The sequence below is a fragment of the Scedosporium apiospermum genome (genome assembly GCF_000732125.1).
Source record: "Scedosporium apiospermum strain IHEM 14462 chromosome Unknown SEQ_SAPIO_0098, whole genome shotgun sequence".
Taxonomy (NCBI): domain Eukaryota; kingdom Fungi; phylum Ascomycota; class Sordariomycetes; order Microascales; family Microascaceae; genus Scedosporium; species Scedosporium apiospermum.
Window position 1 is genome coordinate 1,077,969 of NW_015971799.1, and position 27,797 is coordinate 1,105,765.

Genomic DNA, 27,797 nt, shown 5'->3' on the forward strand with positions numbered 1-27,797 from the left:
GGGGGGATATTAACGAGAGACTGAAAATAATGCTGGAATAAACAAGTTGAATCCACAAGAGGACTTGAGCGTCTCCTTAGGTCTATTAAACGAATGTCTGGAGGTGGGATAAAAGAGAAGAGGAGAAGGGGGAGGAAGCAAGGGCTCCAAAGGCTCCATCAAGGGGGTGAAGGGCTCCATTATGAGGCGAGGGTTCCCCGTTTTCCCTCTTGGCGTTGAACGGACGCATTTGCTTGTTCGGTAACACTCATACGCCGCCTCGCAAGAAGAGTGGATATTCCCGGGTCTTGGAGGGCAAGGGGGCTGGCGCGTAACGGCTCGAAGGAAGAAGTATCTCTCACCATCCTGGCTGGTGTTTCCCGGTCCCCAGATCGCACGAAGTTGCTTGCAATTTACCACTTCGTATGGTGTTGACTGCGAGATGAAGGATCCGAAAAAGAACGAAAGGGAACGGCGCCAAGCCCAGCACGCCTCGAGCCTGGCCAATGGGCTCCTCAGTAAAGACCCGGTCCCTGGCGTTGCCTCCAGAGTCATCTCGCATGGTTGGTCGCATGGGGTTGGACCAGAGACCTTAGTGGGTAACAGAAGTTCTATTGGCCCGATGCCAGGCACATGCCAGGGGCGCAGGTAATCGTCCTAACCCAAGTTGGATATTAGTGGGGACTGGGAGATGGGAGAAACGGGTTAGGTCAGGGGTTGTGGTCATGTACAAAGTACGAAGTACCATGCCCCGAGCACTCGAGGTCCTTTGTCCGTCGATGCGGCGATGCAGTGATGCAGTGATGCAGCATTATTATTATTCTTCTTAGCATGAAGGAGGCCAGCCATGAAATGACCCTTCTATGCAGGAAGCAGGCGCAGCACAATATACAGGGACTCAAACTTCGTTTGTTTCGCGAGGCATTTGGGCGCCAAGTCTTGGGATTCTGGGCGGTAATATCACTCCAATTGGAACATGCTCGCGTAATAATAAACCCGTACGAGGGGCCGGGGTACGGTCCCGAGTACTGATTCACTCGTTCTTTTGTCCGAAATCAATCAATCGATCATTGATGCGAGTACCGGATCCGACTAAAAACCGGGAATTGGAGGAAGGTCTTGGAACGGATTGGGAATGAAGGAATCGTCCGACAATAAACTACTTGTACTCCGTACTTCGCACATACACAGGTACGAAGCGAAGTATTAGTCACGATGTACAGTTTGAAGTAAGACGACGCACAAGGCTCACCGGCATCGAAACTAGTGATGCGTCTTGATGGGTCTAATATTTCGCAGAAGAAAATACGAAACATGAGGGGGAATGAAGTAAAAGAAAGCCCAGAAAGTACGAAGAAGAAGAAAAATGAAACTAAAATCAACAAAAAAGAGAGGGTTCCTCTTTAAAGCCGGAAAAAAAACTTCTTAAGCTACATGGCCCCCTGTCCTACCTTGCTTGCTCTCTGATCTCATCCGATCTGTATCCCTGACCTTGTCCTTCGTATTGATTCTGGCAGGGCTGGGTTCTGCGGAACGAAATATTGGATTATCCGGCAAGATGCGCCGATGCGGTCATGCAATTTCAGACGCAAAGTGCGAAGCAACAATGGGCCCAGAGGAACCTGCCGCTTTGGGACACTCTCCCCGTCTCCCCAGACACGCCATCGCCATCGCGACCTGTTTCCAGTTAGAGCGAGTCTCCTCACGAACTGAGGCAGGTGCCGTGTTTCCCGCCCGTGCCTGGGTTCCGAAAAGCCTGCCCTAAAGCCTTAAGGGTTGTTCAAGCTGAGCGGCTAAGGAGGATAGGGCACGGATTAGTGTGTAAGACGATGGTTTACTCCCCCCATAGTGTAGCCATTGTGGTGTACAAATTCGAGTTTTTCAATGAGACTTTTCTCTCCCATGTCGGCAGGCTCGACTTCCCCCCCTTTTTGGGTCACAATTTCACCCCTGGTTTCGAAGGTCAAGTGCGAAAGTAGTAACAATGCGTGGAAAACGAGAAGACACGTGCATGGGGAGATTAGGTTGACTAATAGAAACATTGACGGCACGCTTCAGTGAGATTTGTCTGACCGTGCCATTGTTGTACATGTAGCACAGAGAGTACGGAAAGTGCCTTTGCGGCTTTGTCCAACCCAGATTTGACAATTTGATGGGCAGTCCACAATCGACAAATTGATTGATCCATCGTCCCTTGCCGCACCCCCTCCTTGCTGGTATGAATTACATGGTATTGACTGCTAAACTTGAGCACAACCGCAGGGCTGCCAAGTATGAGATAAGTACATTCATTGTGCTTCATACTCGGTCTCGAGGCAGGGACAGCGACGGAGAACGGATACTGTCATTTCAACAAGTGCAATTGATGTGTCATGTGCATAGGGAGGGACTTTTCAGAAGCGTAGGAGTAGGAGGAGAGTGATCGAAGGACGCCAATCTGCTTTCCTTCCGCAAGTAATCTCCGGCGCAGCATCAGGATACAGAAGCCAACATAAACCTCAATGTTCTCAGACATGCGTCAATAGTCGCTTGATCACTAGAGCGACCAGAGAAATAGACTCTCTCTCTCTCTCTAACTCACCATATTCAAAGTTTTGAATCGTTGAGTAACATCGTTCTCGACCTAACGAAGTACGTCTCACCACAGTCCCTGCCTACGAAGGACGCGAGGTGGAGAAGCGAGAGTGGACCAAGTTAGAACAAAATGATGCTGGAGAGATGGAGACCCTAACTACCCTTCACTGCCACCTCGCAGTTCGCACTGGATCAGACACCGAGGCCTGTGTTACCATCGCACAAACAAATCTCCCCACGCACTCTGATGTTAGTATTTGGCAGGTACCACAAACCCATGGACGTGCAGAATACAGCAAAGCTCACCTCAATAACTTCACAAAGATCCGTTGAAGGGACTTCGGCGCCTGGTCTCAACTGGCTTGCTGCCTGACCTGAGATGTTCCTTTTCCTCGCCAAGGAACAATTTCTCAGCCAACCCAGAATACCGAGGCAGACTATCCTCAAAGTGCTTACACGCCAAGCAAAAGAATTGGAGATCTTGCATTTGTCCCACCCTCGTGCCTCCAGACTAATACCAAGACCTAAGGAGAAAAGAGAGAGAAAAAAAAAGACAAGGAAAAGATATCCTGGCTCCAGTATTTCGCAATATCGCGAGTCTCACGCGATGTAACTCTTAGTTTTGGTCACCGCTACGAAGTACGAGCCCTGAAGTACGAAGTAAGAATACGAAGTCGGTCGCGAGTCACCATACACTCACGCTCCACGCTTCCTACCTGGTTGGCTCTTGGCATCTTGGCAGCTGCGTTTTTCAGGCCTCGCGACACTCACTCACAATCTTACGAAGTACTTGGCAGCATTGGACTTTATTAGGGCTGTACGAAGTACTTGCAGGCCCAAGCAATGCCGAGTCTTCAAACACAATCAGTGTCTTAGATCCATCATTCTGATTGCAAGGGCGGCCCTACCTAAATCTTCTCGCCTTCGAGGATGACCTTCGCTTCCTCTGTCTTCCACCAGCTCACTCCATCAGTCCCGGGGTACTCGTAACGATCCATGCTATCCGCCTTCATCTCGACGCTGTATCCGGGCTCCGTCGGGGTCTGATAGTAGCCATCTTTGATGACGGCCGGATGCAAGAAATGTTCGTGCAAATGGTCGACGAATTCGAGAACCGAGAGCTTCCCGCTTACCACCACATAGTCGATCGTGCTCAGATGCTGCGTGTATTCTGGGAGCCCGACACCCCCTGAGTGAGGCACCACGGGCACACCATATTTCTTCGCCATCAACAGGACGGCAAGAACCTCGTTGACGCCTCCAAGCCGGCAGGCGTCGATCTGGCAAACATCAATGGCGCCTGTTACTATGAGCTGCTTGAAGATGACCCTATTCTGGCACATCTCGCCTGTGGCGACGCCGATGCCATAGGGACGGAGCGCGTCTCTCACAGCTTTATGGCCAGCAATGTCATCTGGCGAGGTGGGTTCCTCGATAAACCATGGCTTGAAGTCAGCCAACTGCTTCATGTACTCGATGGCCTCCGGCACAGACCAGACCTGGTTGGCGTCGACCATCAACACATTTCCCTTGTCAAAGCCCAGTATCTCTCGCGTAATGGCTAGTCGCCTTCGGTCCTCCTCCACGCTGCCACCAACCTTCACCTTGAAGTACTTGTAGCCGTTTTCTAACGTCTCACGGAGCAAGGCCTTCATCTTCTCCTCGTCGTATCCAAGCCAGCCGGCGCTCGTCGTGTAGGCCGGCACGGCACGGTTATTCAGAGCATCCTCCAACCTCTGCGCCTTGCCCGCCTCGGACTCTCGTAGGAGGTCGATGGCCTCTTCGGGAGTGATTGCATCGGTAATGTACCGAAAATCGATGCAGCGTACGAATTCCTCGGGGGTCATGTCCGCCACGATCCGCCATACAGGCTTCTCCAAGACCTTGGCCCAGAGGTCCCAGACGGCGTTGACGACGGCACCAAGGGCGAGATGGATAACGCCCTTTTCTGGGCCAATCCATCGAAGCTGGCTGTCGTTGACGAGATGGCGCCATGTCTTGCCCCAGTCGGCAACTAGCGAAGACAGTGTTCTCCCCTTGATCCTGTCTGCAACATGGTCGATGGCGCGGCAAACAATATCATTACCACGACCAATGGTGAAAGTCTAGGAGACAAAGGGGGAAAAAAAAGTTAGTCAGATACTCGGATACCGATTCTCTCTCATGATAGCATTTTATGAACTGCCGTGGAAAGACTCATGCCGTCTGAAGGAGAGAGATATTAGGGATTATGACAACCATACCATTCCATGACCGCGGTATTCAGAATCCGTTTCCAGAATGCAGTATGCAGCTGAATAATCTCCAGCTGCGTTCATGGCATCCGATCCGGTCTTGTCCAGCGAGGTTGGGAATCGGACATCCCGAGTTGTCCATCCCGTCAATGTAATCTCGTTCGCCGGGGCTGCCATTGTGTTGTATTATGTTTCGTCGGGTTAATCGAGACGAAGGATGGCCGCAGGTTGTTTTGCACTGCAGATCTCCGCAGCCCAGGAAAATCAAATCCTTATTCGGTTGGAGATCGCAAGAGTCCTTCTCTCGTTCTCCGGCTGCGTCGCAGGTTAGCCATTTGCACGGAAGGCAGAATCATGGGGATGGCTTGGTGGCGGGGAGCGGCTCTTCGAACCAGGCACAGCGGCATGCACCTACCCCTCTCCCCTCTCTTCTCCGAGCCGTGTTAATAGATTCGTGATTCATCAAAAGTGGTCATTTGTAAGATAATTGCAAGGGGTGACAATTATCCCAATAGACCAAAAGCTCCGCCAGTTCCAGCACCACATGCCTGGAACTGCCCCTTACATCTACTTAAGAATCCTCTCACTTATGGCGCGACCAGCCACTTCTAGGTATTCTATTACATTATAATACTTAGTTTAATTATATATTTCCTATTAAGATAAAGTTTTTCAATAGATATATATTATATATATTAAATTTAATAATTTTAATAAAAAATTAAAAAAAAGTTTTATTTTTTTTATAATTGTTATAAAGACTTAAATAAAGAAAAAAAAAAGCTTTAGATAATTTTAAAAAGCTTAAGTAAGAAGATAACTAGGGAGCACCGCATGGTGCAGCTGGGCGTGTACCCGGCGGTCAGTGAGCTGCGCTTCAACTTGCCGGGGGCTGGGGTGGGGGCAAACATTACAGCTGGGGAGGGAGGGATATGTGACAAATAATAGAACGGTTTTATGAGATAGGATATCTGTCCGGGACAGATATCAGCATCGCTGGAGTTCAAGCATCACTCCCCCCTGTGATTTAGCGGGCAAGGAAGAAGAGGTGTAAAACTAGATCTTTATGAAGGGGGAAGATATGTCTGGTTGTCAATCGAATCTATGAGTCCAGTCGGACAGGAGCGGGACACCATTTTCGTCATAGCAAGTCAAATTTATTGGATGTAACTATCTACATTACGATGAAGGATGATTATCAAGCAAGGCCGTGCTCCTTTTCATGGCCCATTATACCCAAAGGAATCAAATCCCCTCCTCCTCCTCCTCCTCGTCATCGTAATGTTCCCAGTCATAATAAGGCGCCACACAATAGGTCACACCCACTTCCAGTTTCGACGAGCACTCCTCCAACTCAGGCCCAAGCGACGGATTAACCTGCAACAAGAGGTCGGCAGTGATGGCATGCTCCATACACACAGCGACACATGTGTCTTCGGCCGACGCAACATGCCAGGCGCCGCAGTACGGCGTAGTACCCTCTGCAATGTCCGCATCCTCCGGAGGAGGGACAATGACACCCGAATATCCATCTTGAACAGGAGGTCTTGTAGTATCCTTGCCACCCGGGATCTCAAGCTCGTGATCCCCAAGCAGCGGGCCAAGACAGAGTACAGTGCCGTAAGAGAGGCTGATATTCTGCAGCAGGGCGCATTCGAATCCGACCCACGGGTTGTATCGCGCGACGTCGCCAGGCTGCAGTGAGAGCGACGAGTTGCGCTCGATGCTGGCGCATGTGTCGTGGTCCTGGAGCATGTAGGTCGTGCCGCAGCTGGGAGGCATACAGAGCTTAGTACCGGCGGGGATCGACTCACCAGCGGCGCAAGAGATGATACGGGCCTGATTGGCCATGAACAGTGCGGAAGAAGACGTCGTGTGTGCCCAGGCAATCTCTTCGCAGGATTCACCGTCCCGGCTCGTTGTATACCATTCCTCCGAGAGACAAAAGGTCGAGTCGCGGTCGCTTTCCGGGAGGTCGAGGTCAGGCAGCAGAACCTCCGTGTCGCCGGACATATCACAGTTCAAGTAGATATACTCGAGCTGACTCTTCCAGAAGTCGTCGTATGACGAGTAAGGGGTTCGCTGCATCATGGCCAGTCGTTCGACGTGACAGAAGGAGCAGAGCTCCGCACGCGGCATCTTCTCGATAGAATTCACAGGAGTAAAGTCGTCAATCACGTCGTTGCAGATTCGCTTCGTGGTCTTGTCCACCAGGCACGTTTCGTTCCATCCGGCGTACGCGCGCGCTCCGTGGAGGACGGGCGGACCGTCACCGGTGGCGTCGGCGCCGCAAACTCGCTGCACGGTAGATACCCAGTTGGACAGGCTTTCGCCGCAGCTGGGCTGGCAGACGAGGTCGGTCAGTGTTGCGTTCTCGAGGGGTCCTCGGTAGCGGAGGCTCTGGAAATCGTCCACCTCCTCATGACACTTGACCAACGCCGTCAGCGCCATCTTGCAGACATCATTAGCGGGGAAGAACTCCGCATCTTCTGGCTCATAGATGCGGAAGCCAGGGAAGTCGCGCGGTCCGGTCGTCTCTCTAGCCCCGCGAAGCCACGCGAGCACCGACGACAGATCTCCGTTCTTATTGTCGGCTGCCATGGTGGGCTCATCGTTGTGAGGCGAGATGAGCTCGACAATGCCCTTCGTGCAGAGGTTGTAGAGCCACACATCATAGCTTTGCTCAACCTCAAAGGCCCGTTTCTGGCAGTCCATAGTGTCCAAGCAGGACTGGCCGTAGTTGTTGAACCAGGAGTACACGCCTGCACTAAGCATGTACACCGTCTCCGAGTCGACAATGCGCGCGCCCCAGGCCATTCTACAGGCTTGGTCGCCAGCCTTGCAGTGGTCGAAGGATGGGTCTTCTGGGAAGAGGCCTGGGCGGTAGGGCGCTAGGGTGGTGTCGCTTCCCATAGGCTGAAAGTAGGGCGTCTCCGTCTGGATGGTAGATATGAGAATGTTCCTAGCGCCAGCGAGCTGGTACTGATACATGGTGGCGTGCTCGGAGGAGGTGCCCCAGAGGTAAGCGAGGCGGCTTTCGATTAGCATACCACGTCCGGCGTAGACGTTGACCTGTTTCCTATCGGAGGTATCCAAGTCGTGGTCGGCGACCCAGGCCCAGACGTTCTCAAGGTAGGCTGTCGAGCTCTTGGTCAGATGAACCATGAGAGACGCTGCCTTACATTGAGGCTTGATAGCTCCTCCAGCTTGCTTTGGACAGTTGGATGCCCGGAGATTCGAACCAATTGCACCGCCGACGCGGATATGCGAGTCCCACATAGCTACAGAGCCCTGCGTCGCTTCTTGCGCATTCCACTGAACAACGACGGCACCAGCTGTTGGTCCGGACACGGTGAAGAGCATATCCTGAATTTCAATGATGCCAACGTCTCCCGGATCAGCTACGCGGACTACGGGACGCGGCGCATTTTCATTCTCAAACCTGACACCCGTGCCCATGATCTGAGACCAGGCCTGGCCAATGATGCGGGAACCGATAGGCACCCGGAGCGTATCGGTAACCTTATAGACACCATGCGGAAAGTGTACAATGCTGGAAGTGTTGGCGGCACCGGCCAAGATGGAGTTGAGCACCGCCGTATCGTCGGTTACGCCATCACCCTTGGCGCCCAGGGCCTTGACGTTCATAATGTTGCTCAGCGGCTCGTCGTAGTACTTGGGTCTTCGACGTGCATACAAGTTAGGCTCCTGGTTGTCATAAGCCTCGCCCGTCAAGGATTCGACCCTCTGCATGGCAGGAACCTCGCTACCAGCTTGAAAGGTAGACCCGGAGTCTCCCCGCACTATTCGGCCGTATCCCCAGCCCGGGATGGTCTTGCTATTACTGCCAGCGAGTAGAGTCTCACCGGTCCGCACGTCCAAGACACCTATCCTGACGTTGTAAAGGGCTATATTCTGCAGAAGGAAGCTCGTAGAGTCCTCGCTGCGTAGACTCGACTCAACCGCAATATCCGTGTTGGCAATGATCGAGTCTACCAATGCGAGAGAGCCTACCGTCTGCGCGTTGGGATCCCACTGGAATGAATAGTTAGCCAATCTGCCCTCATGTGCCGATAGCATATGCCAAATGCTGAACATGTGCCGGCCGGCCGGAGTGATGGAAGAAACAAAGAAACAACCCACCCCAACAATGCTGAGACCTTTGCCGCAGCCTTCGATGATGAAGTCATGCATGGCCCACGCCCAGTCCCAATGAACCTGAACTGCCGTGGAACAGTAGACGAACACGAGGTGATCCGTTGTGAATTGTTGATTGCCGAAATAGGCACTAATGAGCTTGTCAGTTAAAGGGAATCCAGAACGAGGAGTATCAAAGTGTCCAAGAGACAGACTAACCCAAAGTTGCCTCCGACAAAGGTCAGATCGGCCATGAAGCCACCAGAGCCATTCTCCATGTATATTCCCTATCAAATCAACGAGTCAGCCAAAAGCGTCTCGGTTGCCTTTTTTCCTTTCCTTTTTTTTTCCCCCAGAGGAAGAGAATAGAGTGTACCTGTTGAGTGTTGTCTGGAATGTCAGAGTTGAACTGCATATAAAACTCAATGTTCTCAAGCGAAGTTGCCTGCGACACCTGCCAATGGATCCCGCAAATGTATGCGCGCGGATCCGTCAACCTGATGTCAATCTTGAAGTTGCGGATGCTGCGGAGGAAATTGGCTGTGTTGAGGTACCATCCCTCGTTCTCAGACACATACGGCGAGCTGGTGATCACACCTAGGCCTACAAAGCTCGAAGCCGCGAGGATGGTCGGGACGTTGTTGGGCTAGAAGCAGTACGTGTAAGCCACAAGATCGCGCCCTGCATGAAACATCCAAAGAGGCAAATCACTTACATCGCCTAGGAACTGTGTGTTGTAGTATTGGATGATGGACGAGCTAACCAAGTACGTCCCCGAGGGAAAGTAGACGACGGCCGGGACAACGGTGCTGGTACCGCAATCGGGCCCGCACCTTTGCCCGTCGGAAATGGCAAGGTTAATGGCAGCTGTATCGTCTGTTTTGCCGTCGCCCTTCGCCCCATAGTCCTTGACGTTGCGCCAGACCTGAGGTCTCATGTCAGTGGCTTCCTTGTTTTAACTTAAAAAAAGCGAGCAAAAATCCGATGGTCAAAGACACCAGGGATCCCACGTACCTTGTAGTCAGACGCCGGCGCAAACGGCGCCGAGCCGAGCTGTTCCTGCTGTGCCATCCACCATGTCTCTGACGATGCAGACATCGATACGAACTGGGACTGTATAGACATGGAGTCGGAGTGCAGCTGGGAGAAACCCTGGCCCACACCATAGCTCCCAAGCCGTCCGTAGGGTCTTTGCTTCAGAGGGGGGGCGTTTGTGTCATTGACCCTGCGGTGGCGGTATTTCGCGATGGTCTCGCGGGCTAGCTCTTCATGGTTGCCCTTGGGCACTTGAGGACTGGCTTCGGCCATGCGCGCAGCAGCCTCAGCCAGCTCGGGAGAGATGGAATACGGAGATGCGGCGTCATCCGTCTCGTCTTCGGTGCTTCTCCCAGCACGCGCGCGCCGGGTAGAGTTGCCGGTCATATTTGCATCGAGGTCTAGAGGTGAAGCGAGGATAGCGTTCGCGGCCAGCTCGCCCGAGTCGGCAAGCTCATAGTTGTTCATCACGGGGCGCGTGACGCGGGCCTTGTTGCGACGTCGAAGGACGTCGAGTGCTTGGAGTACAAGTTCATCTTGATTCTGCGTACTGTTGGATAGAGAGCGGGATTTCTCGACTTGCCGATGATGGAGATGGAGGTTCTGATGAGAACGGGATGCTGCTAAAGAATGTGTGAAGAAGAGGACAAGACAAAAGAAAAACAAGAATGAGCGCAACCCACCGCCGCCGCCGCCGCCGCCGCCGCCGCCGCCTAGCGTACGGCGAGACATGATCAGAACGACTGGAGACTCAGCCAAAGGGAGTCGTGATGAAGGAATGGATGTGAACACCACAGCTCAGAAGCGATGTGAGGGACGGAGGACGGGACTCCAAAAAGAAAATGACTTTAGGAGAGTGACGGACAGAAGTACTCATCCTCCCAGACTTGAGGATTAGGGGGGCAGAATAGATATTCCTACCTACCTCACGGACAACCCTGGTGGCAGAACCAGTCGGTTGAACAACTGCTGATGCCATCTCCACCCCACCCGCCCGCTTCAGCATGAAGTCCCTCGCGAGTCCGAATCGAGCAACTAGCCTAGGCTCGGCTCGGTGTTAGTTCGTACGAGCCGTTGAAACCCTTGTCCATCTGCAGTTGTACCTGCATAGCCAAGAGGCCAAGCTCTGCACGGTATTATTGATGCGTAGCCAAGCGGCTCGGCGCGCTCGCCCACTTCGCCGAACCCCCCACGATGATACTCCAGACTCCTATGGACCTACCCTTGAGAAATTGCGAGTCCGGCGATTTGTCTAGTGTTTTACTACTAATCTCCATCCCCGTGGATGACTACAGGACGGATTTTTGGTTCTTGGCCAGCTTGGTGCGGAGCTACTCTAATTACAAAGTCACATAATCGAGCGGATCGAGCCATGTTTCCAGGTCAAATGGTTGATGCTATTCCAACGAGCCATGGATATCATACAAGAGCCCCGTAAGCGATTATATGGAAGTCATTGGGCTCGTACGAAGTAGAGGCTTGGCTCCTTTGAGAGCACCCTCGTGTCACCTATTGTGACTAACCACACACCTACATGCTCAGCTAAACGAGATTTCAGGGGTTTGCAGGATTTTTAACACCATCGGTCAGTTTTATTAGGCGCATGTGCAGGTGGAAAAGTCCAGGTCATGGTCGGTCTGGTCTAGGATGAGTGGCCCGAGGCTCGGATACATGCGGGCATCTCGGCGGCTCATCCGGTGGATGTGGGCGGCTTGGTCTCCTTTCCTTTGGGCAGGGTGGCATGGGAGTTGGTCAACCTGTTGGACTTCATTAGTATACTCTTCTATCCCCTCCCATCGTTTCCGGTTTTGGGACTCAACCCAACCACTTACTCAAGGACACTCGTTTGATCCTGTTCCTGTTCCTGTTACTACATGTATTCGGCGTTGAGGGAGTTAGAAACACTCCTTCCATCAACACCAGATGGCCTCTCGTCACTCCTTTCCCCCAACCCGGCCCCCAAACCAGCAATCTAGCCTCTTTTTGCGTACCTCTCTTTTACGTCTTCTGTTTCTTCTCTTCTTTTACGTCACCTTTGCACAGGCTCAGGAATGCAGCAAGACCAAGCTTTGCGAAATAGGATGCTGCTCGGAATTTGGGTTTTGCGGTACTACAACTGAGCACTGCGGTAAAGGATGCCAGAGCACTTGCGACTACAAGCCCCCGGACACGGAGTGCAGCCGCACCAAGCTGTGTCCCATTGGCTGCTGTTCCAAAGACGGGTTCTGCGGTGAGAGCAGCGCCCATTGCGGCGATGGCTGCCAAAGCACCTGTGACTGGACGCCCCCCGAGACGAAGTGTGATGCCAACAAGCCCTGCGCGCAAGGATGCTGCTCAAAATTTGGGTTCTGCGGTTATGGAAAGGACTGTAAGTCACGAGAAGAAGATATCTTGAGATGTTGGGATCGATGAGACGACATACTAACAGGTGTGCCTTGACAGTTTGCCACAAAGACAACTGTGTCAACAACTGCGATCGTAAGGCAGACTGCGACTCCGGCAACCTCGGAAAAGACTATGTCAAGTTCGACAAGTGCCCCCTGAATGGTAAGTGTGGCGACAGTTTCTTCGTTTCTTCAGGGTCAAACCCAAACCGGCCGACCTAACGCAACTCCCTAGTCTGCTGTTCCAAGCATGGTTTTTGCGGTACTACTGAAGACTTCTGCGGCGGCAATAAACCCAAGAGACAAGTCTGTCCCGTTGACGACAGGCCCCTCTCCCGCGTCGTTGGGTACTATGAGGGGTGGGCTCCTGGCCGGCCGTGTCACTCTTTCTACCCCGAGCAGATTCCCAGGGGTGTTTACACGCACCTCAACTTTGCCTTTGCTACCATTGATCCCAACACATTGGAGATCCAGCCCGCGGCAATGTCCGATATTGAACTATACAAACGCCTCAACACCCTCAAGCTGTCTGATCCCAACCTCCGTACCTACATCGCCGTGGGCGGATGGACGTTCAACGACCCGGGTCCGACGCGGACTACCTTTAGCGATATCGCTCGAACCACGGAGAACATGGACAAATTTATCAACTCAGTCATCAAGTTCTTGCAAAAGTATGACTTTGACGGCATTGACCTCGACTGGGAATATCCCGTGGCCGACGACCGCGGTGGCCGTGGCGGGGACTACCAGAACTTTGTCACCTTGTCCAAACGCTTGAAGCAGGCGCTCAAAACGACGTCCAGGACTGGATACTCTATTACGGTCCCGGCATCTTTTTGGTATCTTCAGCACTTTGATATCAAAGGGCTGGAGCCGCATGTGGACTTCTTCAACATGTAAGTGGGAAAAATCTCATTCTTCCTCACTCGCCCGTCGGTCTTTTTTTTTTTTTTTTTTTTTTTTTTTTTTTTTTAGAAGTTGCAGATACTTCTTCTGTCTCATCAAGATGCTGACCATTTGCTTCTTAAAGTATGAGCTACGATTTGCACGGCACTTGGGACATGTCCAACCAGTGGACGGGCCCCTATCTCAACGCTCACACCAACCTCACAGAGCTGAAAGACTCAATGGACCTCTTCTGGCGCAATGACATTTCGCCTTCCAAGATTGTCTTTGGCACTGGTTTCTACGGCCGCGCTTTCACTGTAGCGAATCCCTCATGCATGAGCCCCGGTTGCACGTATGCCTCTGGTGCCGCTAGCCAGCCGTGCAGTCGGGAGATCAGTGTCGTCCTTAATAATGAGATTATGGATATCATTGAGGAGACCGGTGCTAAACCTATCCTCCACAAGAAAGAAGCAGTCAAGACTCTCTCGTGGGGCAACAATTGGGTCGCTTACGATGATGAAGAAACCCTCCAGATGCGTGCCGACTTTGTGCGGGAGCAATGCCTTAGTGGCATCATGGTCTGGGCCGTCTCTCATGATACGCCCGATGGACGCTTCTCCAATGCTGTCAAGAAGGCCGCTAAGCGCGTGGAGGCGCTTGGGTCGTCAATAGACGGGTACGACGAGCACGTAACCATCAACCACCAGTGCAAATGGTCTAATTGCTTGGAAGGATGCCCTAGCGGCTGGCACCATGTCCGACGCAGCGACGGCGGCGCCCGCGGCAACGAGGTCATGGCCAATGCCCAGGGCTGCGAGGGCTACGGCACCAGATGGCTCTGCTGCCCACCCGGAGCATCCGGATACGATGGTCCCCAGTGCGGCTGGTGGGGACATAACAACGGTAACTGTAACCACCTGGACACGGGCGACAGTCCCATTTTCGAGATCGGGTCCAACAACCAGCACTGCAAGAAGAAGAATTCATATCAAATCGCCGGCTGCACGTGGTCCTCCACGGCAGTCAAGGCGCATGCGGCCTGCAGCTGGTCTTTTGACTTTCCCAACTGCGGTGATGGCTCGTGTGAAAGCTTCGAGTCGGAGTTCTTCACCTCGTCTTCAGGGAGCCAGGGAGCCTTTTGCCGCGACGACTCAAGACGTAAGTACTGCTGCTCTGACAAGCAAAAGGATCTCCACTGGGAAAACTGCGAATGGGTCGATCACGCCGGTCTCGTCCCAAGCAACATGCGCTTCGGAACCTGCATTGGAGGATGTCCCTCCGGCAAGACGCCCCTGGCTCTCGATCACAACGGTGGGACGTGCAGATGGGGCGCGCGTGCTCGTTGCTGCGACGTGGGCTACAAGACCATCCAAAAGCGATACAATGACAAAGACGAGGAGTTTGACTATTATCTCAACTACTTTATTGAGAATGGCGCTGAATGCACACCGAAAAGCTCCCAAGGCGAGACGCTGTGGAGGGCTCAGGAGTACCTCGAGGCGAAGATCAAGGAAATCGTCTATGGTACGGCGGCCCAATCTACCACGGATGTATGGAAGCAGCGCATCGGGCTCAAGTACGAGCACCTCAGCATCGGAGACGTCCGCTACTTCGCCCAGTCGAACTCTGCCGCCTTGCGTCTCGGGTCTTCGAGGTTCCCCAGGAGGCTCATCTGCGGCTTGACGACCTTCAACAACATTGTCGGCGGCAAAGACGACTTGCAGTGCGCGTGCCAAGGGGCGCATTGCTGTATCTCCAAGCGTTGCAAGCGAGATAGCGATGCCTTGAAGCGTCGAGCCGACGAGAGCGAGGAGGACAAGGACCTTGATAACAACCTTCCACATGTAGGCTTCGACCATGAGCGCCGGCAGATATCTAATACTTCGACTTCTCTGCAATTGGAGTCATTTGACGATGACGATAGATTTACTATCTTTTCTGGCCCGCGGGCATTCAAGATCGAAGTAGATGATCCAGACAGGGTATTCTGGGCATTCGTCATTTTTTCCTTGGGGGTAAGTGTATTTACTTCAATCGTTGCTTTGCTCCCTGTTTACTAACTAGTTGGGACAGTACTATAATATTGGCCGCATCCCCATCAGTAACCCACTCTGGCAGAGAGCTTTCGGCTACAGCTCTCAGGGCTGTTGGGACTACGACGTCGATAGCTTGACCGGGGTCACCCAAACGAACCATGGGACATGGAGCCTCGTGGTGGAACACATCATCGAGCTGCAAACCATTGCTCAGTTCATCAGGTCCACCATTACTGGCGAGATGCGCAGCGGTGCGCGTTTTGAAGATTTCGTCGACGGTCGTATCTGGAGAGATTTGGCTCATACCCCATACCCCCGGCCATCCCGCTGCTAAACGATCAAGCGAGGCCCATCGACCGCATGTTCAGCACCCTAGGGACCAGGCGGAACACGGTCCCCTTTGTGCTTGCTCCCGGGGACCTCAACTCCGCCAAACTGAACATGTGGCAAGGAAATGACCCAGTAGCATCATCAACACTGGAGGAGTTTCTCCGTCAGGGGACCGCGACGTCCTTCCAAGCCTTCATTAACAGTGTCCGACAGCCCGTCATTGTCCTTCAGTACCTGGCCGATGCCGGTGTTCGCACCCAAGCCCGCGAGGCGTACCGCTCTCTGCGGGCGGAGATGGCCCTGCTCTCCCAGGAGGCCCGGAACCAAGGCTACCGTAACCCGGATCTAGAACATATGTTGGACCGATGGTACCGCGATCACATAGACCTCATGATTCGTGAGACAAGGGCCTTTATGGAGAGATACCGCGCAATAGGACGTGCTGCCGTTCTAGGTTCCGGTGCTCGAAACGAGCAGGAGGTGCTGGAGGGCTTGCTTGCGCTCTGGGACGGTGCAGCGGACTTTGAGTTTGACTACGAGGGGTGGTTTGGCGATCACTGAGATCGAACGACTTGAGTAGACGCAAACAGTACTAGATAAATAACAGCACAAGACGGAGATTAAACATCAAGTTTTTCCAGGTGCGGTATGCCACGGTATAGAGCTGGAAGAGGGGATGAATAATACGATCCGTTGAGGGTTTCTATAAAGTAGTTGAGGTAGAATGTGAAGAGGCTTCTGGTGGAAAGTGAAGCGCCGTGAGATGATCTCTACGCCATCCAAGTGTCACAACATCACCATGAGGCCAAGCTGACTAACAAAATGGAGAGAATAACTCTTGTTAGTTTGGAGGAAGGTACGACTCAAAATGAGCTGATCGTTTGTTCCACACATGAAAACGTTTCCAACTAATACTTCGTATGACCCAAATAGCCACTGTTTTCCGATATCCTAGTCCCCTCTTTAAGGTGGCATTTTCGGGTCTTTACAGACACGAGGCAGTATTTTCCAGTCTTGGCCTACTTTTATAGTTCGATGAGTCATTTACGCGTGCTGACCCAGGGCCAATCTTCCAACAACTATTTCTATATTGATGCGACGCCGCAAGTCCATCCAGTCGCTGATTTGTTTTTCCCCTTTTCACAGCAGTCCAAGGCGGGTTGGCCCCAAACAGCAGCCATGTTCGCCCTCAGCCCACACCCTCCAGCTGTCTTAGATAGGTCTCTCTCAACCTTTGTGACACAAGTCCCACGAGACTTACGCCCAGGAAACCCAAAGCGTGAATTCTGGGAATCATGGTCTGGTGTCTTGGACCTCTACTATTTTTGCTGTACATCAGAAGAGTACCAGCATCATACGTGCTGGGGCTGGACTATCCTCCGCACCTCCTACGACGATGACGAGAAGTTCACTCAAGCTGTTGCTGCTATTCAAAGACTAGCCTTAGTTCGCCTTGAGGACGAATACTACGAGAGCAGGACAAGGGGGAAGCCGGATAACGATGATGTGAACGCTTTAATAGAGAAACTCGATCAAAGGCCAGACTACCCCCCATGCAAACGTACTCAACAGGCTTGGAGTGCGATGGTTAGGAATGCTCAAGATGCTCTGCCCGAAGGAGAGCCACTTACGTCCGACTGGGTTATCACGCACGAGCTGATGCGACGTTACCATCAGATCATCCTACAGGACCGCGAGGCCCTAGACGGAGCCGACGCATCTAAGGCTTGGGAGTACGCACACCCCCTCCTCGAGGATCGGGAGCATGGCGGCCGCGGCACGCTCTTCATTTACCTCGACAAAGAATCAATCAATCACCTTGCGCGAGCACCAAGCCAAGAAGAGCTGGCAAACATGGCCCCCATTGACCGGAGCAAGACTGCGTGGAAGTTCTGGGTCAAGGTCGTCTCGACTGATTGCGAGGTGACAGAGGATGGCGAAGATACGGACCAGATGTTAGAGCATCCCCTAGGAAGGAGGCGGATAAGGCTATATGACTTTTTCGAGACATTCCTAAATCTCTGTGAGAGGTCGTTGGATGAAATTACTATTGAGGGATGGGGTCGTGAGCGATGGGATCGTGAGCGATGGGATCGTGAGCGTTTTGTAGAGCATGGGGCGCAGGAATGGGAGTTATGTGAGAACCGCTATATGATTATTCGGAGGCTCACCTGGTTGCAGGAGCTGTATGGAGAGGTGGTTCAATGGTGTTGAGGTCGCTCTAGTTCCTGTTGTGAGCTAATGGGTGTCGAGAGAGAAGGGCACTAGGGCCTTGTTGTGACCTTAAAATAACTAGCGAGATAATATAGGAAAGAAAGATAAGTAAATGAGGATAGGAGAAGTGAGGGTAGGGGAAGAGCAAGTGAAGGGAGGATTGGGGGATAGGATAAGAGTAAGTGCTCTTCCATGCCTGAGTGTGGTCTACCTCGCTATCGCCTAGATCCCAATTATTTGTCAGGGACTGATCCACTTACGGCTGGACCAACTGACTAACAAAAGATGTCTCAAGTGTTGCGACTGCGCAACACCTGCCGTAAGTCCCCTTATATAGACTCTGCGTTAACTGGCCCTTCTATAACCTATTAGGAATCTTAGTTCTTGATTAGGGAAGAAGAAGTTTTCCTTCCTAGGAACTGGTTCCTAAATCTAACAGTGTTTGAGGAGAGGTTTGGTTGAACCTGGTTAGGAAACCAGCCAATCAGGGCTGTTTCCCCACAGTAGGTACCTAATTGATGGTTTACATATCTGATGGAGGATTTGCAAAGTTTACCTCAGGTACAAACACAAACGCACTGACTGATTTATCGATGAATTTACAATGTTAGACCCATGTTTTGTTCTTTTCGGCGCACTTCGAGTCCTCCGCTGCCTCATGGAGGTTCATCAAGCGCTTCCGAATCCGGTGAACCAAACCCGGAATGTTGTTCTACCCAAACCAGAAAGCAAGTTTGAGGCAGACGATGATCCTCGCCTCAGCACCGCAACAGACAGGCGGATGAGCATGGACATGCCTCAAACGAGGAATTGCGGCGCTCTTGTGGCTAGACGGATTTGAATTGGGTGAGAGCAGGGGATAAATTAGTATTTATTCAGCCTCTCGAGCCTCGTGCGTGTGTGTGCCAGTCCTCTTTCATCTGCTTGGTCGCATGGCATCAACCAACCCCTCTCGACCGCAACCACAGCGCAGAATATTCTTCCCCGCACCCAAACATCACCAACTTCTGGATGCCTACACACGCCCACGCATGCCCTCCATCCTCCCTCTGGACCTTCTTAATGCCAAGACCCATTTCTTAACAGCGCTCGGACACTGAGGGTCTTTTTCTTTTTGCAATTGAGCCAGGTCCAGCTCCTCAGGTTACTCGTTGACCTGAGACTCTGCCCTAAGTTTTGCCGTGCCCTCTCCCGCTCCCGCTTCCCGTTCATCGTGCCCGGCGAGAGAGTTGAGAGCACCCCTCAATGCCTCGCTGCGGGTCACTGTCCAAACCAAGAGATGCACCTCTGAGCATGAGTCTATGTAATGGATGCTTGGCTACGATCCCGAAGCATAACCTCCGAAAACTGAAATTGATCCTCCTACTTCGTGCGCCACAAGTCGATTTCGGGGAATACGGTAGATGGCAAATCCTGGATCATATAATCTATGTCTAACCTCAAGTACGGTCGCTGCAATGTTGTCTCTATGCCGACAAGCATCCACTGTCTGCCGATGCAGTGACCCACCCAACTCTGGCTCTTGTTAGTGTGTGCCGCAAACCAAACTTTGGCTGGCTTCTGCATCCCAGCTGGCCCTTACCATGAGTGCACAGTTCCTCGCTCAAGAGTTGCTTACCTGCAACACGGCTCTCCTCGCCATTCCTGCAACACTGATGTACGGGTTGTGCGGGCTGCGCTGTCACTGGGCGGATCCTACCACCGGTGTGTCCTGAACATGGACAAGGGTTGATTAGAGCCGTGCAGCCTCTTCCCCAGATCTTCATGACCGCAAACGTGTTTCTGCCCTCCTTCAGGTTTTTTTTTCCTTTTTCTTTTGGTTCCTCCTTTTTTTGGCGTACCTGAGTGAAGCAGTCTAGTCCTCTTTAAATCGAGCCATGCATCCCAATCCAGAAGCCTTGAGAAGTCCCCCGTCTCCATCATCCTTAAGCAATCCTGTCCCCGCCTTTGCGTCTCTCCCTCTCTCCCAAGCTCTCCCCGCCATCTGGCGATCTTCAGATTCTTAGTATCTTATTTTCTCTTTTTTTGCCACAAAACCCCAATCAATTTGGATATTGGGGCGTATATTATCATTGGTCCTGTCTTGGGAACTGTCCACTATCACCTTTCTCTAAGTGGTCACTCGTTCCTCTTATGGCAGCCAACAACACACCTCTTCCACCTCGCCTAAATATCCGCTTTACAACATAAACAATGAGCCGGTCGAGCACAACGCCATTGGCCTTCCCTCCATATAGTGCCAACAAGGCCCAGCAAGGCAGCCCTCGACCGAGAAAGAAACTCCAGAAGACGGTTGGCCTTCCTGCCGTTTTCCCCCAGTCCCAAAGCAGGCGTCCCACTTCAGTGTCAGTCACACTTGTTACAAATGGCAAAAAAGGTGCCGCCGCTGGCCCTCGGGCCAAATCGACTTCCCGCCAGGTTCCTGGTGACAGGAAACCTGTGGTGCGAGCCCTGCCAGATTTGAGCGACGCCAAGTGGCTTGAATACGTTCGGTCTCACCACTCTAAGGAATCTCTCAAGCTCCCTCGCTCCATGGTTAGGGACCGCTCGTATCTTGCCATCCCGAAATCTCCCCACCGCCCAGTTGTTCGGCCTAGCTCCAAAATGTCGTCGATCAGGCGACGTGCAAAGACTCCCGTCTTTTCCATCGGGCAGCTGGAGGGCATGCCTTTGAGGCGATACGGGTCGCCCACCCATGTACCTGCCACGACTGAACTCATCGCTCAGCAGTACATGGACCTCATTGATTACGACGCCGAGTCCATCTACAGCGATTCTCACTCGGAACCTCCGCCTTCGCGTCAGGGATACATAGATGAGGAGTACGAACCAAGGCGCCAACGCAGTTCGGATGAACTCTCCTCTGCTAAGCTCTTCTCTCCTACCTCTTCTTCGGCAAACCACAATGCCGAGCTCACAACATCGCCCACATCCGACGACGGTACCCTGGTGTCTTTCGAGGAGGAAACAGTATACTTCAAACCTGTTTCGTTCTCGCCCGAGCCGTCGTCCCCGGCCCACATGCACAGCTCAAGCTTCAGCTCGAGCTACGGCAATCCGTTTGCGAGCCCCGACAACCTTAGCCTTCAAATATGCCTCGATCTGTTGACCCGAGAGCTCTCGTCTGCCATGTCAGAGAGACGTCAGCGGCCGAGTAACGAAAGCTCTGCTCTCCAGATATGGGTTATGATCGAGGCCTTTGAAAGGCTACGAGATCAGGTCGCCGAGATGAGGCTCGGCATCGGCCAGGTCAGCGGTGTCGAGACCATGTTTGAGACGTGGCTTCGAGCTCTCTATGCTATTCACGACTCGCTTACTGCTGAGGTCGCCCGTCACGAAGTGGATGAGAATGATTACGAAGGCTTGCAAGAAGCACTCGATTAAACGTCTCTCTCCATCGGTATGGAACAGGAATGATTAAAAAAGAAGCAAAGATGATGAATGATTTTTCTTACGTATGATCGAAGTTAGCTGCATGATTCTAGGTTTGCATTTGGTCTTTTGAGAGGATCATGGATGGTTTACGAAAATGTATTCTCTGGTAAAGTTAACGGGCCCTTCTCGAGGTAGGGTTTTGGTTTTTGGCCGGTCACGATCGTCATTGATGTATTTAATAGTTTCTTGCATGTTTTTTGGTTAGAGATCATGAATTGATACCCGCAACACCTCTGCCCCCCTTCGTATACCCGCATATCGTAAGAGTATCCGACTTGTTTCTTGTTTCTCCCCGGGTTCCAGTGAGCCTTAAAGCCAGGACTTCGACCTCGGCGAAACCGAAAGTGGGTGAGAACAGGGCATACAAGTAGATGAATGTTCACGCGGGTGACTGCCAAAGGGCTGGCGACCCTTATGCTTTCTCGATACGTAAAATCTCCCGTGTTGAGGGCTGTTGGCCCGGCATCAGAGGGTACCCAGATGGATGCAGGTCGCCCAAAAGGCGATGTGCGCACGGAGGAATCTGGGCAGCATCACGACGAAGCTTCGTGATTGATGCCGATTTCTGGGGTAACCCTGGGGTCGGGCGGGCGTGGATACAACCCTAGTGGTTGGTCTCGGCCCACAGGTGCCCCCTTATAGGCTCTGGTGGGCGGCATATAGGCCCCCAACAAGCCGCGTCCTAGCGTGCAGCATGGCCACTAAAATCCGACGCTGCTCCCTAAATAGCACCCGCACGTGCAGCCCATGGGCAGCGTGTGTGTACGTGCACGACCAGCAAGTTCACTGAAGACCAATTGACGTTGGGTTCTCGAAATTCTGACTAAGGCATTTCAGAGCAAAAGGTCCGGCGAAGGGAGCTCCGATTCTGCTGTGAATCGCCGTGTCCGCGTCTACCTCCCCGAAACGCATTGAATTGTATTGGCGTCTAAGCCGAACCCGACAATAGGGAAACATGGACGACGACTTTGACGACGCCGAGCTGTGGGCTGCCGCGGATCGTGCTGTCTCTGCGACTGGCGCAGTTCAGTCGGCGCAACCGCAACGACGGGTGCAGCAGCCTGCACCCCAGAAGATCCAGCAGCCCAAGCCTCAGGTGCTCGACAAACGACCGCCGCCAGCCCCTGGAACCGCGCCCTCGGCAGGACCCAAGATTGTGCAGCCCACACCGCAGGTCCTTCCGCAGAGGGGTTCGGGGTCTACCATTCTCGTTTCGCCCAGGCAGAAGGGCAATCCCATCCTTTCCTGCATCAAGTCGACGGCTTGGGAGTATTCTGATATACCGGCCGACTACGGGCTCGGTTTGACGACTTGCGCTCTATTTCTCAGGTAAACACAGATCCGCGGTACATTCCAGTATATGGACAGCGGTGAAATTAACTCACTTAACCTAGTTTGAAATACCATCGTCTCTACCCCGAGTACATCTACACGCGAATCCGAAACCTCCAAGGCAAATATAACCTCCGCATTCTGCTTACCATGGTCGACATTGCGAACCACGAAGACCCCCTCCGCGAACTAGCCAAGACATCGCTAGTCAATAACGTCACCGTCATCCTCTGCTGGTCTGCCGCTGAAGCGGCGCGCTATCTAGAACTGTACAAGTCGTACGAGCACGCAAGTTTCAAGGCGATCCAGGGTCACCAAGGATCAAGTTACGTCGAAAGGCTGGTCGATTTCGTCACGGTACCGAGAGGCGTAAATAAAGCGGATGCCGTATCCCTCGTCAGCAACTTTGGCAGTTTGAAGAATGCCATCAACGCGGATCCTGAACAGATTGGCATCATTGGAGGCTGGGGTGAGGTCAAAGTAAAGCGGTGGTGTGAGGCAATCGATGAGCCGTTCCGCGTGAGGAAGGCGGCTAGGAGGACGATTGAGGATAGTGCCCCTTCTTCAGCTTCCATCGACCCCAGGTTTGCTCTAAAAGCAAGTCAGCAAGGCGCCCCGGCAGCCGCCGCTAGGTCGGGTCAGACTGGGTCTGCGAGAAATGAACGGCCGCGGCCAGCTGGTTATGTCGATGAAGAAGACACCATGCTTGCCCAGGCTATTGAGGAGTCGAAGCGGACTTCGCAGCCAACGCAGTCTAAACCCTCTCGGAACAATCGAGAGCCGGAGACCTTGAGCGAAGGCGTCGCAGCTGCCTTGGCTAGGCTCAGGGAGCAGGGATGAGATGGTACATTCAAGCGCTGTGCTACACTGACTGAAGAACAAGCCGATAAACACAACTATTCCGCGGAGCACGTTCGATGTTGATTGAACGTTCTTGCGGCAACCCCCAACTCCTGTCAATATCGGATGTGGGGGGGTAGGCTCTATGCCAATTACTTATGCTATTCTGACTACCAGATAGCAGAACGATGTCTCAGTACGGTTATCGGATTACGCGATTTAGGAACTGGGCAATCGCTCTCTGAATGGCGGCATCCATTATTCCGAATCCGGGGCTCTAATGCCCACTATGGAGTGCAAGTGTTAGCCTTTCCTCACGAACAGGCGTCTACCATATATCACAGTATGCCGCCGATGCCGATTGAGAGACCAAGACATATCTTCAACTTGAGGAGAGCCTCAGGGGAGAACCTATATCCATCCCTACGCTTACCGAGGACTTAGCCTCAAGTCTTCTATGCGTATTGATTTCGAATACTCGAGGCACACCGCCCATGATATCGGCAAGATTGCCGGCCTTTGATATGCAATCTACGAAGACATGGGATTCGAATGAGTGTGGGTGGGGTTCGAAACATTCCCGGCGCATCTGGGTGGCTCGCCGCGCAAACCGGTTGATATGGCATCAAAATAGTTCAAATGAATACCAAGAAACAACTATGTTCCGCGCAGGAGGTGTTGGTTCGCCGCCTCTACATCCCTTTCGATTTCCCATCTACTGTAGCAATGCTCCACGCATGAACGAACCTATAAATACTCCGTCGCGGCATACTCCCAAAATGGGGTTGGCCCTTCTCCCGCTGCGAGGCAATTCACCCTTCGGCCCTTCTCCCGCCGATCGAGCAATTAAGCCAATAATTAAATAGCATGAGATCCCTAACACACCTTTAAACTACCGGCCGCTGCTTGGCTTCCATTTCGAGGACGGACCATGTTCTGCACGCATTCTCGATAAATGCTGGAAAAAGGCTGCTTGGCTGGTTGTCTGTGGTTACTTTCGCTCCGCCGTTCCCCGTTACCCGGGTCTACCTAGCTATGATGCCCTCGCTTCCGGATTATTACGACCCGCCCTTGGAATGCGTGTGGGATAAGGGATAGATGAGATCGGTCTTGGGATGTATGTGAACCAGGCCGTTTGTTTATTTTGGTGCGTGCGGAGAGTGAAAGCCACGTTCGCCCCCACCCGGGTTGTTCAAAGTTCCTTGAAACCTGTTGGCCGGCGTGTTAGCGGGCTGTCACCTGCGCACCAATATATTCGGGGCGAGCTCTGCTCCACGGATCAGTGAGGGCTTTTCCGGGTATTCCAACTGCTCCTTCGGAGATGAGGGTGTGAAGGGAATTATAGCCTGCATACGCCCTCCCAACACGTCCTTGACCTGAAGTCTCCTCAAGCGATGCTTCACGTGGGCACACCTTCGATCTTTATCAACTTTGCGGGGCGGCCCATTGTATATAGGCGGGCCCTTACTTTCGTTCGCCCCCGGGCCTCAATACCGCTTCCCTTACCAGGCCCAAGGGCACCAGTCATCCTTCTCCACGCGTCGGGCGGCTGATGCTATGAGGCTTCAGGCAACATGGCTGCCTCTGGCCGCCCTTATCACTAACACAGCAGCAAATGACAAGATTGAAGCTGTTCGGGAAGTATTCAAGAGGACGTGGGACGGGTATCGTGAGTATGCCTGGGGCCACGATAGCTTGAGGCCTGCCACGAACGGCTCCTTTGATGATAGGTGAGGACTATCCTCGGAACAAGAGACCAGAGAGTAGAAACACCGGTTTTGCCATGTTTTCGGGAAACTTATTAAGTTATAGGAATGGCTGGGGAGCCAGCGCAGTGGATGCTCTGAGCACAGCTATCATTATGGGTGAGACGGAAGCCGTGGGACATATTCTCAAGTTTATCCCGACCATCGACTTCGGAACGACAAGCACGGAGGTCTCGTTATTCGAAACAACCATCCGCTATATTGGTGGTCTACTCTCAGGTTTGCGTCCCCGACACTATCGGGTACAAAAGCCGAAAACGACTCCTAATTTGGGCTCTAGGGTATGACCTGCTGCGTGGTCCATATAAGGACATGGCGCCAAGCAAAGAAGCTGTCGATAACTTACTAGAACAAGCCATCAGAGTTGCAGACCTCATCAAAGTTGCTTTTGATACCCCCAGCGGCGTGCCGGACAACGACTTGATCTTTGACCCGGAGCCTCGGAGGAAAGGAACTCCGGACAACTGGGTTGCGACGGTCGGCTCGCTGGTCCTCGAATGGGAACGTCTCAGTGACCTCACAGGGAACAGGGAGTATGGAGAATTAGCCAAGAGAGCCCAGGCATATCTCCTTGACCCGCAACCGCCTGAACTTGAACCTTTCCCCGGCTTGGTGGGTAGTCGAGTATGGGTGGACAATGGCACGTTCGTGGACGCCATGGGCGGGTGGAACGGCGGGACTGACAGCTTTTATGAGTATCTCATCAAAACGTACATCTACGATCCGGTTCGGTTTGAATCATATAAAGATCGGTGGGTCCTCGCAGTGGAATCAAGCATGAAGCATCTAGCATCCCACCCGACGACCAGACCGGACCTGACATTTCTATCCATGTATTTGGGGGAAACCCTTTTCTTCTACAGTGGCCACTGTAAGAATCGCCCGTTGTTACGAGTTAGACATTGACGACGAGGGTACGTCGGCTGGTCTCATCTAGCTAACTCGGGTGATTAGTGGCGTGCTTCCAGGGAGGCAACTTCATCCTCGGGGGTCTCGTGCTCGACGAACCACGATACGTCAATTTTGGCCTCGAATTGACGGCGGGCTGTCGCGAGAGTTACATCCAGACGACGACGGGGATCGGGCCGGAGCTTTTCACGTGGCAGGACAACGCCACGGCACCCGACGCACCGAACAACTCTCCACCGCCCGAGGAGTACGCCGACTTTTATGAAAAGGCGGGGTTCTGGATCGTAAGCCCGCAGTACTCGTTGCGGCCGGAGGTGATCGAGAGCTACTACTACGCATATAGAGCTACGGGGGACGAAATGTACAGGAAATGGGCGTGGGATGCATTTGTGAAGATTAACAATACATGCTCGGTCGGCAGCGGGGTCTCATCGATAGCCGATGTGCAGCTAACGGTTGGAGCTCCGGTGTTTTACGATTTCCAGGAAAGCTTTTGGTTTTCCGAGGTTTTGAAGTACATCTATCTTATATTAGAAGATGATTCTGACGTCCAGGTGAAGAGGGACGGCGGCGATCTTTTTGTGTATAATACTGAGGCCCATCCAATAAGGGTGTTCGAAGGAACAGGTAAACGAAGGAGGAGATGAAGCAGAGGGCTAAACGGAGGATGCGGACGAAGCTAACAAGGACGGCGGCGCGTCAAATCGACGAGGGGTGGCGGAAGCTTACCGGGGATTTCGGTGATTTCGGGAATACTTTTATATATATATATATATATATATATTTTTAAGCAGTCCCGTCGAGGACATTTATACAAGCAGGAAAGTGTAATGCTAGGGAATGTGTCGAGTGGAGATTGTTCCTTTTTATAATAAGTTTTGCGGCAGTACTAGCGTCCATGAGCCTCGTCTGTAAGAAGACTCTCCAGATAAACTAATCTACTCCCCAGAGAGCCATCACGGTACTTTGGAGCAGGGACGCGCACACACACTCTCTCTCCCCTCTCAGGAATGTGGTGTCATCCTAATCCTTTTACGCACCACCCTCCCGCTTGGCATATTCCTCCTCTATCGCCTCTTCATAGAGACGATCAGCCTCCTTCTCGGCCTCGGTCTTGGGCCGCGTCGACCCAGCACCAGTGTCAACGCCGGCACCCGTAGGGCGAGAGGTGGAGGTAGAGTCACTGATGTTCGACTGTTGCTGGTGGCTCTCGTCGCCTCCGGAGTTATGTTTGGACACGGACTCGCTACGAGGCTCGGCCATTGTTGCGATTTTTGTGTCTTTTTGGTGAGAGAGAGAGGGGTGCTAGTGGATGGGTTGGTTTCGGATAAGAGTGGGATGGGGAGCGGGAACAACGATGAATAGCTTTCAAAGTGTCTTAGCTCCGCAAGTTCGGAGATGACGGCAGTGGTTGTGTCGGACTCGGGAATTTAGGTCAGGACTTGGTGAGGAGGATACAAGTGCAGAAGTGTATGGAAGGTGTGAGGAGGGGGTAGAGGCTGTACGGAGTAGAGGCGATCGCGGGGAATTAGAATTGGAGCTGTTCTTATAGGTCCCTGCAAATGTGCGCCTACGGCGAACCTGCGATGATTACGTCAATCGTCGACGGCCTGCATCGCAACAATTGAGCAATCAATTTGCTCGACCTGCGAAGTACGACATCCTTTTGCCACTTGGTGACGACGAGGGACAGCGCCAATC

General features: G+C 52.7%; 5 protein-coding genes and 3 pseudogenes across 5 annotated transcripts; 5 read left to right on the forward strand and 3 right to left on the reverse strand.

The window, feature by feature from the left end:
* Positions 1-3,461: 3,461 nt before the first annotated feature.
* SAPIO_CDS5438 (Mitochondrial enolase superfamily member 1) lies at positions 3,462-4,964 on the reverse strand (the record flags this gene model as incomplete). The annotated part of the gene is made up of 2 exons (XM_016787770.1): positions 3,462-4,658; positions 4,797-4,964. The coding sequence occupies 2 exons, from the start codon at positions 4,962-4,964 to the stop codon at positions 3,462-3,464; spliced, it is 1,365 nt and encodes a 454-aa protein (XP_016642785.1).
* A 1,068-nt stretch (positions 4,965-6,032) lies between these two features.
* On the reverse strand, positions 6,033-10,691 carry SAPIO_CDS5439 (uncharacterized protein; the record flags this gene model as incomplete). The annotated part of the gene is made up of 6 exons (XM_016787771.1): positions 6,033-8,822; positions 8,931-9,075; positions 9,144-9,211; positions 9,301-9,570; positions 9,640-9,849; positions 9,939-10,691. 6 exons carry the CDS (start codon positions 10,689-10,691, stop codon positions 6,033-6,035), a joined length of 4,236 nt encoding a protein of 1,411 aa, XP_016642786.1.
* Positions 10,692-12,213: 1,522 nt separating this feature from the next.
* Positions 12,214-16,161, forward strand: SAPIO_CDS5440 (uncharacterized protein; the record flags this gene model as incomplete). The annotated part of the gene is made up of 6 exons (XM_016787772.1): positions 12,214-12,327; positions 12,443-12,506; positions 12,579-13,242; positions 13,377-15,249; positions 15,308-15,551; positions 15,614-16,161. 6 exons carry the CDS (start codon positions 12,214-12,216, stop codon positions 16,159-16,161), a joined length of 3,507 nt encoding a protein of 1,168 aa, XP_016642787.1.
* A 618-nt stretch (positions 16,162-16,779) lies between these two features.
* SAPIO_CDS5441 lies at positions 16,780-17,814 on the forward strand (annotated as a pseudogene; the record flags this gene model as incomplete).
* A 2,193-nt stretch (positions 17,815-20,007) lies between these two features.
* SAPIO_CDS5442 lies at positions 20,008-21,198 on the forward strand (annotated as a pseudogene; the record flags this gene model as incomplete).
* A 1,006-nt stretch (positions 21,199-22,204) lies between these two features.
* Positions 22,205-23,421, forward strand: SAPIO_CDS5443 (DNA repair protein rad10; the record flags this gene model as incomplete). Its single annotated transcript, XM_016787773.1, has 2 exons — positions 22,205-22,578; positions 22,644-23,421. The coding sequence occupies 2 exons, from the start codon at positions 22,205-22,207 to the stop codon at positions 23,419-23,421; spliced, it is 1,152 nt and encodes a 383-aa protein (XP_016642788.1).
* A 1,394-nt stretch (positions 23,422-24,815) lies between these two features.
* On the forward strand, positions 24,816-26,743 carry SAPIO_CDS5444 (Mannosyl-oligosaccharide 1,2-alpha-mannosidase; the record flags this gene model as incomplete). The annotated part of the gene is made up of 5 exons (XM_016787774.1): positions 24,816-24,869; positions 24,931-25,151; positions 25,228-25,406; positions 25,468-26,058; positions 26,142-26,743. The coding sequence occupies 5 exons, from the start codon at positions 24,816-24,818 to the stop codon at positions 26,741-26,743; spliced, it is 1,647 nt and encodes a 548-aa protein (XP_016642789.1).
* Positions 26,744-27,128: 385 nt separating this feature from the next.
* SAPIO_CDS5445 lies at positions 27,129-27,359 on the reverse strand (annotated as a pseudogene; the record flags this gene model as incomplete).
* Between the last annotated feature and the right edge of the window lie 438 nt (positions 27,360-27,797).